The following is a 16,348-nucleotide window of genomic DNA, read 5'->3' as shown; positions in this document are numbered from 1 at the left end:
TAAATAAGGCAGGCAAATTAGCATTTAGTTGGGAGCCTTAATTGTGTATGTGAAAAAGAGATCAAGCAACGACTTTAGAGAAAATTTATTTTTAAATTGTTGGGCTTTTTCCTATTATCTTTAATTAGTTACGTATGCAAGGGTGCTCGGTCACTCAGTCATGTCCAATTCTTCACGACCCTATGAACTGTAGTCTGCCAGGCTTCTCTGTCCATGGAATTTTCTAGGCAAGAATGCTGGAGTGGGTTGCCATTTTCTCCTCTAGGAGGTCTTCCCAACTTACAGATCAAATTTGCATCTCCTGCATTGGCAGGCAGATTCTTTACCATTGCACCACATGTGAAGCCCAGATTTAATTTATAGAAGTTTTACTTTAGGTAGACCTGAAGTCTGCCTAAAGTTCTTCAGGCAGATTGAATTCTCTTAGAATGACAGAAATTAGGTTTTACTTATTTCCTCAATACCTTTATAAAATTAACCATGGAACAGAATTTTGTTGGATCATAGGAACAAAGGAAATGGGTAAGTTAGAAATGAATCCAAAATAAGACATCAGGGATGGTACCATCTGCTACGGACTCCCCAGGTGGCTCAGAGGTAAAGAATCTGAGTGCCAATGCAGAAGATGCAGGAGATGCAGATTCAGTTCCTGAGTCAGCAAGATCCCCTGGAGGAGGAAATGGCAACCCACTCCAGTATTCTTGCCTGAAGAATACCATGGACAGAGAAGCCTTGCAGGCTATCGTCCATGGAATCACAAACAGTTCGGCATGATTGAGCAACTGAGCATGCACACACCATCTGCTATAGGTAAGTCTCTAAGATTCACTTATGACAGAAACTACTGTTTCACAAATTCCCTGATGCTCAAAGATCTACAGTCATAGAAAATCAGACCCATCAAATTTTAGTTATATACAATTTCTCTACATTTATACAGGTACATAAAAAAAGAATGACATTTGGCCAACTGCAACAACACAGATGGACTTACAAGGTATTAGGCTAAGTGAAATAAGTCAGACAGAGACTTATTAAAAATAAGGTATGTTACTACTTACATGTGGAAACTAAAACAAATGAATCAATATAACAAAACAGAAAGGCTCACAGAGAGGACATACTAGCGGTTACTCCAGAGGGGAGAAATCCAAGATAGGGGTCAGAGATTAAGAGGTATAAACTACTGTGTATAACAACAAATAAGCTACAAGGACATATTGTACAGCACAAGGATAACAGCTAATATTTCATAATAACACCAAATGGAGTATCTATAAAAATTTTGAATCATTATGTTGGACACCAGAAACTAATATTGTAAATCAATTATAATTCAATCTAAATTAAGAAAGAAAAAAAAAAAGAAAAACAAAACTAAAGAAACATGAAAACCACATGCAATATATAATACTTAACTGGATCCTGGATCAAGAATAAAACAAATAAACAGGTACACTATTAAAGTCATACTGGAAATAACTGGAAGAATATAGATTCTATTTGCAGTAATATTAAATTGTTTGGGTATGATCATGATATTGTGATTACACAAGATTATGTACCTGTTCTCAGGATAAACATTCTAAACTAATTAAGGGCAAAGAATCACAATGTCTACAAATTACTTTCTAATAACATATCCAGTTAATGTAATCATCAATATTTTGCAGAATTACTCTTCTCTTCTTTTCTCTCATACGTATATATGCAAAGGTGCAAAGTTATACAACTGATGGATCTAGATTAAGGGTATAAAGATATTCACTATGTTAATACTATTTTTTCCACTTTTTTCAAGCTATATATATATTTTTTTAAGCTATACTTTTTTAAATAAAGAGTTGGGGAAATCAACAAACAAATAGACAAACAAAATGTGATACACACACAATTCAAATATTATTCAGCCTTAATAAGGAAGAAATTCTGATTCATGTTACAACAAAGATGAACTCTGAAGACATCATTCTAAGCAAAATAAACTAATCACAAAGTTTTGTAATTCCATTTAGATGATTTATTTAGAATAGTCAAATGCATAAAAACAAAAAGTAGAATGGAGGTCACCAGGGGCTGGGAGAAGGGGGGAATTGAGATTTGTTATTTTATAATAGAATTTCAGTGTTGTTAGATGAAAAACTCTAGATATTTGTTACACAACAATATGAATATCCTTATAAAACTGAACTGTACACTTAAAAACAGCTAACATGGCAAACTTTATGATGTGTTTTCTATTAAAATTAAAGTTTTTAAAAGCTGGGGGAAATATTATAACAGAATCCAGCTGAACTAGCATTATTCTTACTAATTATCATTACCTAGTAATATTATAAGTTAAATGGACTTTTGTGCACACGATTGAGAACAAAGACCCTATAATAACATTCTTGTGGAAAAATACGTTCAATTTATTAATAACTTCCCATATTTATGTGAGCCTCCAAAGAAAACAATTTGAAAATGTGGATCATATATTTTTCTTTTGCTACTGCTAATAGCAATGTTCCTAAACAAGAACACTCTAGCATTTTGGAAACCACAATTCATTGTTACATAGGAGTCTAGCATTCAAGACCCTCACCTACTAAATGCCAGTAATTCCCACAAATAATCCTTGGTTGGAAACTATAGCTGTTTTATAGCTCTTTTAAAGAACTGGAATTGAATCAGGTGCTCAAGTACTAATAAACTTATTGCTGTTGTTGCTATTCAGTTGCTCGGTTGTGTCTGATTCTTTGTGACCCCATGGACTACTGCACGCCAGGGTTCCCTGTCCTTCACCATATCCCAGAGTTTGCTCAAACTCATGTCTATTGAGTCAGTGATGACATTCAACCACCTCATCTTCTGTCAACCCCTTCTTCTCCCAACTTCAATCTTTCCCAGCATCAGGGTCTTTTCAAATGAGTTAGCTCTTCACATCAGATCGCCAAAGTATTGGAGCTTCAGCATCAGTCTTCCCAATGAATATTCAGGACTGATTTCCTTTAGGATGGACTGGTTTGATCTCCTTGCAGTTCAAGGAATCTCAAGAGTCTTCTTCAACATCACAGTTCAAAAGCATCAATTCTTTGAAGGCCCTCAGCCTTCTTTATGGTCCAACTCTCATATCCATACATGTATCCATACATATATCCATCCATACATGATTACTAGAAAAATCATAGCTGTGACTATAGGGAACTTTGTGGGCAAAGTAATGTCTATGCTTTCTAATATGCTGTTTAGGTTTGTCATTGTTTTTCTTCCAAGGAGCAGGTGTCTTTAAATTTCATGGCAGCAGTTACCATTTGAAGTGATTTTGGAGCCCAAGAAAACAAAGCCTCTCACTGTTTCCATTGTTTCCCATCTATTTGCCATAAAGTAATGGGGCCAGATGCCATGGTCTTCATTTTCTGAATGTTGAGTTTTAACCCAGCTTTTTCACTCTCCTCTTTTTTTTTTTTAACATTTATTTTTATTTATTTGGCTGCATAGAGTCTTAGTTGTGGCATGTGGGATCTAGTTCCCTGACCAGGGATCGAACCCAGCCCCCCTGTATCAGGAGTGCAGAGTCTTAGCCACTGGACCACCAGGGAGTTCCCTTCACTCTCCTCTTTCACCTTCATCAAGAGACTCTTTAGTTTCTCTGCTTTCTGCCATAAGGGTGGTGTCATCTGCATATCTGAGGCTACTGATACTTCTCCCAGCAATCTTGATTTCAGCTTGTGATTCATCCAGCCTGGGATTTCGCATGATGTACCCTGCATATAAGTTAAATAAGCATGGTGACAATATACAGTCTTGACATACTCTCTTTCCCAATTCTGAACCAGTCTGTTGTTCCACGTCTGGTTCTAAGTGTTGCTTCTTGACCTGCATACAGATTTCTCAGGAGGCAGGTAAAGCAGCCTGGTATTCCCATCTCTTTCAGAATTTTCCACAGTTTGTTGTGATCCAAACAAAGGCTTCAACGTAGTCAATGAAGCAGATGTTTTCTGGAATTCTCTTGGTTTCTCTATGATCCAGTGGATGTTAGCAATTTGATCTCTGGTTCCTCTGCCTTTTCTAAGTCAAGCTTGAGCATCTGGAAGTTCTCGGTTCATGTACTGGTGAAGCCTAGCTTGAAAGATTTTGAGCATTACCTTGTTAGCATGTGAGATGAGTACAACTGTGTGGTAGTTTAACATTCTTTGGCATTGCCCTTCTTTGGGATTGGAATGAAAACTGATCTTTTCCAGTCCTGTGGCCACTGCTGAGTTTTCCAAATTTGCTGGCATTTTGAGGGCAGCACTTTAATAGCATCATCTTTTAGGATCTGAAATAGCTCAGCTGGAATTCCATCACCTCCACTAGCTTTGGTCACAGTGATGCTTTCTAAGGCCCACTTGACTTCACATTCCAGGATGTCTGGCTCTAAGTGAGTGATCACACCATCATGGTTATCCAAGTCATTAGGATCTTTTTTTGTACAGTTCTTCTGTGTATTCATGCCACCTCTTCTCTTAATATCTTCTGCTTCTGTTATGGCCAAACCATTATGCATGTAGCTAACTACTTTCAATTACTTAATAAAAAGAAATAGAGGGCAGACTGACAAATGAAAATTGAAACATCCTTAGGAAAATTTAAGTAACATTTACAGGGTATTTTTTTTTTTTAACAAGGTATTGTTATAAAAAATTAAAATCTATGTCACAGGACTCACAAGAATACTTTCAATTCATTTCAGATATTCAAACATGTGCTGAACACTTATTAACTAATACCAGCTATTAATCTAGGTACAATGTAAAGATAAAGACATAAAAATTAGAATATAGATACACCATAGTCTAATGGAAAAAAGAATCACAAATAATTACACAATTAGAAATTACAGTAAAAAAAAAGGGAGTGAATTAGTTTCTTTTAATTTTCATTAAAAAATTTTAAACTTAATTAAATAAGGAAACTGCAATACAGTCTTTGCAAGCAAAGTATGTATTTTTATTCACTGGGTTGAAGGAATACTATTTATCAGTAGCTCCTTTTGCTGCCACTACTAAGTAGCTGACAAATTTTCTTTTATTCTAAAACTGAAATGTTGACTTTCCTATCAGGATTTGTTTGCTAGTCCTTCAATTACCTTTTAACTTGTTTATAGACAATTATACTGAGGTAAAAAGACTAAGAGAAATTTAAAAAAAAAAAGACACTAACCTGTGAGTTATTAATGACATGATTAGCCTCTAATTGAATAGTAAATGTAACACCAAGTTCTGATGAAAAGGATTTCATTGGTGATAATGTCCCAGATGTCAAAACAATTGTCCAAACCTTGCCATTAATATCTGAAAAGGCCTACAAGGAAACAACATTAAATACATAAAATCAGTTTTTAAAAAGTCAAACAAATTTACTTAATTGTTGGTATTGAGCAAGAAGAATTCTTTTTTACAGCATGATAAGCTTACCACAGCTGGATTTAAGCACCAAAAATTTAGCACATGAACTGCTGCTTTCTGCCGTGAACGTTTCTTATTTTTTGATAGAATCAAGATTCCATTTTTATCTGTAGTATCACTCTGATTTATCCAAGAGTAAGTCTGTTGAATAGCGACTTTATAGTCATCTGCAAATCTAAATGAAAAAAAAAAGGCATTTAAATGGCAAAACCTTAGATAACACTGTCGCACACCAACAACTTGTACCACTAAACTCAGCAATTCTGACAGAAAGTAAATCATTAAACCTTAGGGTGAATCCACCCTTACAGAGTTGATGCATCATCTAACCATCTACACTTTATCACTGCTCATCCCTATGTTCAGACATTACATAAATCACAGCAAAGCCAGGATTAAAATCCAAGCCTCCTAACTCCTACTTCAGAGTTCTTTGCATTCTATGTTACATCATTAGTCATAAATTAGTTAACAGTATTATTGTTTAAAAAAAAAAAAACTAAACAGTGGGTTAAACTTTTTTATTGCATTAGAAAACAGAAAGACAATTTTTACTGAAAGTTTAGGAAACTGAGTTTTAAGTGCCTTTAAAATGTGATCTCAGTCTTCATCTGTTTTTTAAAATTTATTTATTTTTAATTGAAAGATAATCGCTTTACAATATTGTGTTGGCTTCTACCAAACATCAACATGAATCAGCCATAGATTTACCTATGTCCCCTCCCACTTGAACATCCCTTTCATCTATTCTTAATGAAAGTACTAAACTATATGATCTCTGTAATCTGATACATCTTATAAATTCTCTCCATAAGAGGCTATAAATCTAAGCTTAAACAGAATAAAATTTGGTATTCTCTACCATGTCCTCAGAGTAATACTGACTGTTAATTTTACCTTCAGAGAGAAAGTCCAAGTCAGGAACCTTGCACTAGGTGGAGAGAATTTTATAAAAATACTAGCGGGGGCCGGGGGTGGGGGGGTGGGGGGGAAACCTTCCCTGGTGGTCCAGTGATTAAGATTCTGAGCTTCCAATGCAGGGGACATGAGTTTGTTCCCTGGTCAGGGAACACGAATCCTACATGCCATGGGGCGCAGTCAAAAAAAAAAATTCCTGGGACCTAAAAATTACAAAACTCTCTTAGAAGAAAACACAGCAGAAATCTTGATGACATCATATTTGGCCATTGTTAACTGGATACAAAAAGCATAAGCAACAAAAGAAAAAGAAGTCAATAGATTATATTTCATTAATATTTAAACACTTTTGTGCATCAAAGAATACTATCAAGAGAATGAAAAGACAACACACAGAATAGGAAAAAATATTAGTAAAGTATATATCTGAAACAGAATTAATATGCAGAATAACTCTTACAACTCAAAAAACAAAAAAAATCCCCATTCAAAAATGGACGAAGGACCTGAGCAGACACTTCTCCAATGAAGATATAGAAATATAGAAATGAACAATAAGCTAATGAAAAGATGATCAACATCTCTAGTCATTAGCGAAGTGTAAATCAAAACCCTTAAAAAAAAAAGAAAAAAACCCTTTATACTCATTAAGATAGCTATTATCCAAAAAAAAAAAAAAGAACCAAAATAACAAGTATTGGCAAGGGTATAGAGAAATTGGGAACTCCTGTGCATAATTATGTGAATCTAGAAAGTGCAGCTGCTATGAAAAATAGTATGGTGGTTCTCAAAAAAGTTAAATCAGAATTACCATATAATCTGGCAATTCTACTGCTAGGTATGTACCCAGAAATGAAAACAGGGACTCAAAACAGATACTAGTACACCAATGTTCATTGCAGCATGACTCACAATAGGCAAAAAGTGGAAACAATACAAATGTCCATCAATATAAAAATGGATAAGCAAAATATGGTGTACACACACAATAGAATATTCAGTTCAGTTCAGTTCAGTTGCTCAGCCGTGTCCGACTCTTTGAGACACCATGAATGGCAGCACGCCAGGCCTCCCTCTCTATCACCAGCTCCCGGAGTTTACTCAAACCCATGTCCATCGAGTTGGTGATGCCATCCAACCATCTCATCCTCTGTCGTCCCCTTCTCCTCCTTCTCCCAATCCCTCCTAGCATCAGGGTCTTTTGCAATGAGTCAATTCTTTGCATCAGGTGGCCAAAGTATTGGAGCTTCAGCTTCAGCATGAGTCCTTCCAATGAACACCCAGCTCTGATCTCCTTTATGATGGACTGGTTGGATCTCCTTGCAGTCCAAGAGACTCTCAAGAGTCTTCCCCAACATTACAGTTCAAAAGCATCGATTCTTCAGCACTCACCTTTTATCACAGTCCAATTCTCACATTCATACATGACCACTGGAAAAACCAGAGCCTTGACTAGATGGATCATTGTTGGCAAAGTAATGTCTCTGCTTTTTTTTTTTTTTTTATGTCTCTGCTTTTAAATATGCTATCTAGGTTGGTCATAACTTTCCTTCAAGGAGTAAGCATCTTTTAATTTCATGGCTGCAATCACCATCTGTGGTGATTTTGGAGCCCAAAAAAATAAAGTCTGACACTGTTTCCAATGTTTCCCCATCTATTTCCCATGAAGTGATGGGACCAGATGACATGATCTTAGTTTTCTGAATGTTGAGCTTTAAGCCAACTTTTTCACTCTCCTCTTTCACTTTCATCAAGAGGCTTTGTAGTTCCTCTTCACTTTCTTCCATAAGGGTGGCGTTAGCTGCATATCTGAGGTTACTGATATTTCTCTCGGCAATCTTGATTCCAGCTTGTGCTTCCTCCAGCCCAGCGTTTCTCATGATGTACTCTGCATATAAGTTAAATAAGCAGGGTGACAATATACAGCCTTGACGTACTCCTTTTCCTATTTGGAACCAGTCTGTTGCTCCATGTCCAGTTCTAACTGTTGCTTCCTGACCTGCATATAGGTTTCTTAAGAGGCAGGTCTGGTATTCCCATCTTTTTCAGAATTTTCCAGTTTATTGTGATTCACAGTCAAAGGCTTTGGCATAGTCAATACAGCAGAAATAGATGTTTTCCTGGAACTCTCTTGCTTTTTTGATGATCCAGAGGATGTTGGCAATTTGATCTCTGGTTCCTCTGCCTTTTCTAAAACCAGCTTGAACATCTGGAAGCTCACAGTTCACATATTGCTGAAGCCTGGCTTGGAGAATTTTGAGCATTACTTTACTAGTGTGTGAGATGAGTGCAATTGTGTGGTAGTTTGAGTATTCTTTGGCATTGCCTTTCTTTGGGATTAGAATGAAAACGGACCTTTTCCAGTCCTGTGGCCAGGGCTGAGTTTTCCAAATTTGCTGGCATATTGAGCGCAGCACTTTCACAGCATCATCTTTCAGGATTTGAAATAGCTCAACAGGAATTCCATCACCTCCACTAGCTTTGTTCGTAGTGATGCTTCCTAAGGCCCACTTGACTTCTCATTCCAGGATGTCTGGCTCTAGGTGAGTGATCACACCATCGTGATTATCTAAGTCATGAAGATCTTTTTTGTATAGTTCTCCTGAGTATTCTTGCCACCTCTTCTTAATATCTTCTGCTTCTGTTAGGCCCATACCATTTCTGTCCTTTATCAAGCCCATCTTTGCATGACATGTTCCCTTGGTATCTCTAATTTTCTTGAAGAGATCTCTAGTCTTTCCCATTCTGTTGTTTTCCTCTATTTCTTTGCATTGATCGCTGAGGAAGGCTTTCTTATCACTCCTTGCTATTCTTTGAAACTCTGCATTCAAACGGGAATATCTTTCCTTTTCTCCTTTGCTTTTTGCTTCCCTTCTTTTCACAGCTATTTGTAAGGCATCCTCAGACAGCCATTTTGCTTTTTGCATTTCTTTTCCATGGGGATGGTCTTGATCCCTGTCTCCTGTACAATGTCACAAACCTCCGTCCATAGTTCATCAGGCACTCTATCAGATCTAGTCCCTTAAATCTATTTCTCACATCCACTGTATAATCATAAGGGATTTGATTTAGGTCACAGCTGAATGGTCTAGTGGTTTTCCCTACTTTCTTCAATTTAAGTCTGAATTTGGCAATAAGGAGTTCACGATCTGAGCCACAGTCAGCTCCCAGTCTTGTTTTTTGCTGACTGTATATAGCTTCTCCAACTTTGGCTGCAAAGAATATAATCAATCTGATTTTGGTGTTGACCATCTGGTGATGTCCATGTGTAGAGTCTTCTATTGTGTTGTTGGAAGAGGGTGTTTGGTATGACCAGTACATTCTCTTGGCAAAACTCTATTAGCCTTTGCCCTGCTTGATTCTCGTACTCCAAGGCCAAATTTGCCTGTTACTCCAGGTGTTTCTTGACTTCCTACTTTTGCATTCCAGTTCCCTATAATGAAAAGGACATCTTTTTTGGGTGTTAGTTCTAAAACATCTTGTAGGTCTTCACAGAACTGTTCAACTTCAGCTTCTTCAGCATTACTGGTTGGGGCATAGTCTTGGATTACTGTGATATTGAATGGTTTCCCTAATAGAATATCATTCAGCCATAAAAAGAATGATGTATGTTATAACATGCATTAACTTTAAAAACAAAAGGAGACACCAAAAAGGGCAAAGCCATAGAGGTGAAAGTAGGACAGAGGTTACCAAAGGTTATGGTGGTAGAGAAATGGAAGATACTGTTTCATGGGTATAGAGTTCCTGTTTGGGATTATGAAAAAGTTCTGGAAATTGACAGTGGTATAGCTGCACAACCATGTGACCACAGTTAATGCTATTAAAATGTACACTTAGAATGTTTAAACTGTTCAGTTTTACATTATGTATACGTGGATGCATACTAAGTTGCCTCAGTCACATCCAACCCCATGGTCTGCAGCCCACCAGGCTACTCTGTCCATGGGATTCTCCAGGCAAGAATACTGGAGTAGGTTGCCATGCACTCCTCTAGGGGATCTTCCCAACCCAGGGATTGAACTTCTGTCTCTTATATCTCCTGCATTGGCAGGCGGGTTCTTACCACTAGCACCACCTGGGAAGCCCTACATTACGTGTGTGTGTGTGTGTGTGTGTGTGTGTGTGTGTGTGTTGTAGTCGCTCAGTCATGTGTATGTGTGTGTGTGTTAGTCGCTCAGTCATGTGTATGTGTGTGTGTTTATGTGTGTGTGAGTCACTCAGTCATGTGTGTGTTAGTTGTTTAGTTGTGTGTGTGTGTGTATGTGTGTGGGTGTTAGTCACTCAGTCGTGTGTGTGTATGAGTGTGTGTTAGTCGCTCAGTCATGTGTGTGTATGTGTGTATGTGTGTGTGTTAGTCACTCAGTCATGTGTGTGTGTGTCTGTGTGTCTGTGTCAGTCGCTCAGTTGTGTCTGACACTTTGCGACCCCATTGACTGTAGTCCACCAGGCACCTCTGTCCATGGAATTCTCCAGGCAAGAATACTAGAGTGGGTTGCCATGCCCTTCTCCAGAGGATCTCCTCAACCCAGAGACAGAACCCAGGTCTCCCACATTGAAGGCAGATTCTTCACCGTCTGAGCCTCCAGGATATTTTGCCATTAAAAAAAAAAAAATCTTAAAAAAAATTGGAGCCAGGTTGTAGTATAACTTAAGGAGTAGTGTGTGGGAAGTTGACTGCTTTCACATTTTATTAAACAGAGGATTTACACAATAAAACTTTCTAACACTGGAAGAAACATATATAAATTATACTTAAAAGAAGACTTAAATTTAGTCTTAGAAGATTGTAAATTTAAGGCTGAATTAATTAAATGTATTTATTTACTCGTTTCAATACTCATTTTCATTAACAAAAACTAACATCAGTTGACTGAGTCTGTGCCAGTAAGAGCAATATTTATACCACTTGTCTATCATTATCCCATGTACTCACATAAAATTAGTAGCTAGCACCCAGTAACACTAATATTTTTAAGAGGAAGAATTCAGACCAGATATCTTTACTTACCTGCTATTTTGCCTAAAAAGATAGTCAAGCACCATAAAAAGTCCTTTGAGCATTATTTGAGTTGAAGCACTAATAATAGGTATTTCTCTTGCCTCCTCTTTACCATGAATTGATGGGACTTTTTCTTCTCTTTGAAGGACAGCAGAAAAATGTCCCTGTAAGAAATTACCATATTAAGTGTACTGGTTAGGGGTGGAGGAGGGAAAAGAGAGGAAAAGGAAAATTCTTAAACCTGTTAATAAAACCCAAATTAAATTGAAATTTTAGTCAAACATTAATATGCAAGTGGTAACAATGTATTCTGAATTTCCATATATTCTCAAATCCTCTTCAAAGACATTTAAATACGAAGTAACACATTTAGAAGGTTCATTATGTGTTCAGACAATTAGACTTTTATTCAGTGCCCTTCAAAAGCAACAGGCTAAATAAAAATGTACAAAATGGTTTCTAAAAAGCTTAAAAATCTGATTTGCCACCTAAATCCCTGAATTACCTCCAGGGACTATGCCTATGCTAAGAATCATGACTACTAAATTTTAAAAAAAAAATCAAAAAAAGAATACATGCTAAATACAAAATGTATGCTAACTGGCTCATTAATTTTTATATGGCTTATAAGTTTAAATGAAGACAGAAGTGTGGACATTAAGATAAATTTCCCACACTGTGAAAGAGAAAACTCCGAATGCTGCTGCTGCTAAGTCGCTTCAATTGAAGCAGTAAAAGATACTGGTGACAACTCTGATGTCTGACAATAAAATCTGTGTTCAATGAAAATAAAATGGGGAAATAGGATAAAGAAGACATCCCAGTGAGCCTAGCAGTAAAGACCCGCCTGCTAATACAGGAGACACAAGAGACTCAGGTTTGATCCCTGAGTCAGGAAGATTCCCTGGAGTAGGAAATGGCATCCCACTGAAGTGTTCTTGCCTGGAAAATTCCATGGGCAGAGGAGCCTGGTGGGCTACAATCCCTGGGGTTGCAAAGAGTTGGACATGCCTAAGCAATTGAGCGATGCAATACAATCAATGAAAATAAAATTGGGAAATGGGATAAATAAGACAAAATTTCAATATCCAGATATATTGTGAAATAATACACATTTATAAAAGTAAAATTAGTCTCCACTGAACAAAACATTAAATGATACAAAAAAATTTTTTTATTTTTATTTTTCCAGACTTTAAACTTTTTATTTTGTATTGGGGTATAGCTGATTAACAACATCATGGTAGTTTCAGGTGACCAGCAAAGGGACTCAGCCATACATACACGTGCCTCCATTCTCCCCCCAAATCTCCCTCCCATCCAGGCTGGCACATAAAATTGAGCAGAGTTCCATGTGCTATACAATAGATCCTTGCAAAAATATTTTTCAAAAATAAAGAACAACAAAAAAAGATAACATGAACTTGAATAATTCAACAGTACAAATTATTAACAAAAGACAGGTACTAAACTGTTCTTAAAAAAAAAAAATCAAGTTCCCTGAGAAACACCTTACATGAAAGCTACTATTCCTCTCCAACACTGGCAGACAACTGGCAATTTACTTCGTAAGCTAAGCAATTTCTGAACTCTTGACGATAAGGCACTGTAGTAAAAATAAAAGGACTGAATGAAATTCTATCTACTGAACCATAAGACAACTCTAAGGCTACCTCTGGTTAGGGTACCTAAACAATGATAGCTAGGTTTATAGATAAATAGAAAACTAACCAAATGGGGAAACACACACACATACAACTAATTATTACTTCACAGTAAAACTAGAATCGTATTAAAATTTAATCAAGCAACTTACATGATTTTACTATTATGAACTATGATAACATAAAATATGATGACATGCACAGTGAATATTAATATAATTATGCTGAAAAAATGGAGCGTGAAGAAAGGGAAAGAAGACAGGAGGAAAACAAAACAGAGAGGGAGGGACAGAGAGGAAAAGAGAGGGAGTGTGTGTGTGTGTTTGTGAAAGAGAGAAAGTGTGTGTATAAAGGAGCTGAATCCTCACCATACTTTACTGGAAATCAATAGAGAATATCAAAACTTGAAAACTAAAAAGTAGCTGAATCTACATGTTATTTAGAAAATTGAGGTTAATTATCAGAGAAACCATTAGAAGAGTTAAAAGAGCCACTGAAAAGTAAAAATTGAAAGTAAGGCAGATGATGCTTTTCTTGACTTTTTAAAAATTTTACTTATTTTATTTAATTGGAGGACAATCACTCCACAACACTGACTTTTAAATTATGTTCACACATTCAGTCACTTCGGTTCAGTCGCTCAGTCGTGTCCAACTCTTTGCGATCCAATGAACCGCAACACACCAGGCCTCCCTGTCCCTCACCAACTCCCAGAGTCCATTCAAACCCATGTCCATTGTGTTGGTGATGCCATCCAACCATCTCATCCTCTGTCGTCCCCTTCTCCTCCTGACCTCAATCCCTCCCGGCATCAGGGTCTTTTGAAATGAGTCAGCTCTTCACATGAGGTGGCCAAAGTACTGGAGTTTCAGCTTCAGCATCAGTCCTTCCAATGAACACCCAGGACTGATCTCCTTCAGGATGGACTGGTTGGATCTCCTTGCAGTCCAAGGGACTCTCAAGAGTCTTCTCCAACACCACAGTTCAAAAGCATCAATTCTTCGGCGCTCAGCTTTCTTTATAGTACAACTCTCACATACATACAACAACCACTGGAAAAACCATAGCCTTGACTAGACGGACCTTTGTTGGCAAAGCAATGTCTCTGCTTTTTAATATGCTGTCTAGGTTGGTCATAACTTTCCTTCCAAAGAGTAAGTGTCTTTTAATTTCATGGCTGCAATCACCATCGGCAGTGATTTTGGAGCCCCCAAAAAAATAAAGTCTGACACTGTTTCCACTGTTTCCCCATCTATTTCATGCCATGATCTTAGTTTTCTGAATGTTGAGCTTTAAGCCAACATTTTCACTCATCCTCTTTCACTTTCATCAAGAGGCTCTTTAGTTCTTCTTCATTTTCTGCCATAAGGGTGGTGTCATCTGCATATCTGAGGTTATTGATATTTCTCCTGGCAATCTTGACTCCAGCTTGTGCTTCCTCCAGCCCAGCATTTCTCATGATGTACTCTGCATGTAAGTTAAATTAGCAGGGTGACAATATATAGCTTTGACATACTCATTTTCCTGTTTGGAATCAGTCTGTTGTTCCATGTCCAGTTCTAACTGTTGCTTCCTGACCTGCATACAGGTTTCTCAAGAGGCAGGTCAGGTGGTCTGGTATTCCCATCTCTTTCAGAATTTTCCACAGTTTATTGTGATCCACACAGTCAAAGGCTTTGGCGTAGTCAATAAAGCAGAAATAGATGTTTTCCTGGAACTCTCTTGCTTTTTTGATGATCCAGAGGATGTTGGCAATTTGATCTCTGGTTCCTCTGCCTTTTCTAAAACCAGCTTGAACATCTGGAAGCTCACGGTTCACGTATTGTTGAAGCCTGGCTTGGAGAATTTTGAGCATTACTTTACTAGTGTGTGAGATGAGTGCAATTGGGCAGTAGTTTGAGTATTCTTTGGGATTGCCTTTCTTTGGGATTGGAATGAAAACGGACCTTTTCCAGTCCTGTGGCCAGGGCTGAGTTTTCCAAATTTGCTGGCATATTGAGCGCAGCACTTTCACAGCATCATCTTTCAGGATTTGAAATAGCTCAACAGGAATTCCATCACCTCCACTAGCTTTGTTCATAGTGATGCTTCCTAAGGCCCACTTGACTTCACATTCCAGGATGTCTGGCTCTAGGTGAAGTGATCACACCACTGTGATTATCTGGGTCGTGAGGATCTTTTTTGTACAGTTCTTCTGAGTATTCTTGCCACCTCCTCTTAATATCTTCTGCTTCTGTTAGGTCCATACCATTTCTGTCCTTTATTGAGCCCTTCTTTGCATGAAATGTTCCCTTGGGATCTCTAATTTTCTTGAAGAGATCTCTAGTCTTTCCCATTCTGTTGTTTTCCTCTATTTCTTTGCATTGATCGCTGAGGAAGGCTTTCTTATCTCTCCTTGCTATTCTTTGGAACTCTGCATTCGAATGAGTATATCTTTCCTTTTCTCCTTTGCTTTTTGCTTCCCTTCTTTTCACAGCTATTTGTAAGGCATCCTCAGACAGCCATTTTGCTACATTACTGTGGTAAAAATTAACTTCTAAACAATTCAATAATCACAATGATGAATTTTTTAGGATCAAAGGAAATCTCCCTAACCTAATTTAAAATAAGTAAAAATACTACTGCATCTATGAAATGAGAAAAAATATTTGCAAATCATATATCCAGTATGTTGTTCATACCCAGAATACAGAAAGAACTTAAACAATCAACAATAAAAGACAACTCAATTTCAGAATGGGCAAAGGATTTGAATACAGATTTCTCCAAATATATATTAATGCACTATAAGCAGCTGAAAAACTGTTTGCCATTATGAGTCATTCGGGAAAAGAAAAGAAAATCATCTTGAGATATCACTGCATTCTTCCTACTAAGATTATAATAAAAGAGATATGAAAACAAGTGTTCGTGAGAATGTGGAAAAAATCAGAATCCTTGTACATGGCTGATCAGATTGTAAAATGGTACAGCCCCTATGGAAAAGTTTGGCAGTTCCTTAAAAAGTTAAACACAGAGTTACTTTGTGGACCAGGAATTTTACTCTTAAGTACATACCAAACAGAACTGAAAATATATGTTGCACAAAAATCTGTGTATGAATGGTCATAGTTGCGTTGTTTATAACAGCCAAAAAGTAGAAACAACTGATAATGGATAAACAAAGTACAGTAACTTCATAAAATCTAAAATTATTTGGAAATAAAAAGGAATGAAGTATTGATACATCCTACAACATAGATGAACCCTGAGAACATTATGCAAAGTGAAAGAAGGCAGTCACAATAACAGGTAGATTCACAGAAACAGAAAGTGCATTAGAGGTTTTCAGG

General features: G+C 37.1%; 1 protein-coding gene across 1 annotated transcript in view; it reads right to left on the bottom strand.

The window, feature by feature from the left end:
* BRIP1 (BRCA1 interacting helicase 1) overlaps window positions 1–16,348 on the bottom strand; it is a 186,596-nt gene that overhangs the window by 93,128 nt on the left and 77,120 nt on the right. The window contains exons 11-13 of the mRNA XM_043902887.1: window positions 11,362–11,516; window positions 5,442–5,607; window positions 5,188–5,328 (exon numbers count right to left, since the gene is read on the bottom strand). Coding sequence (XP_043758822.1) covers window positions 5,188–5,328; window positions 5,442–5,607; window positions 11,362–11,516 — 462 coding nt within the window. The remainder of the gene's footprint in view (window positions 1–5,187; window positions 5,329–5,441; window positions 5,608–11,361; window positions 11,517–16,348) is intronic.

The sequence above is a fragment of the Cervus elaphus genome, chromosome 5, assembly GCF_910594005.1.
Source record: "Cervus elaphus chromosome 5, mCerEla1.1, whole genome shotgun sequence".
Lineage (NCBI taxonomy): Eukaryota > Metazoa > Chordata > Mammalia > Artiodactyla > Cervidae > Cervus > Cervus elaphus.
The sequence above is the reverse complement of the archived record's forward strand: the minus strand, read 5'-3'. Positions and strand labels throughout refer to the sequence as shown.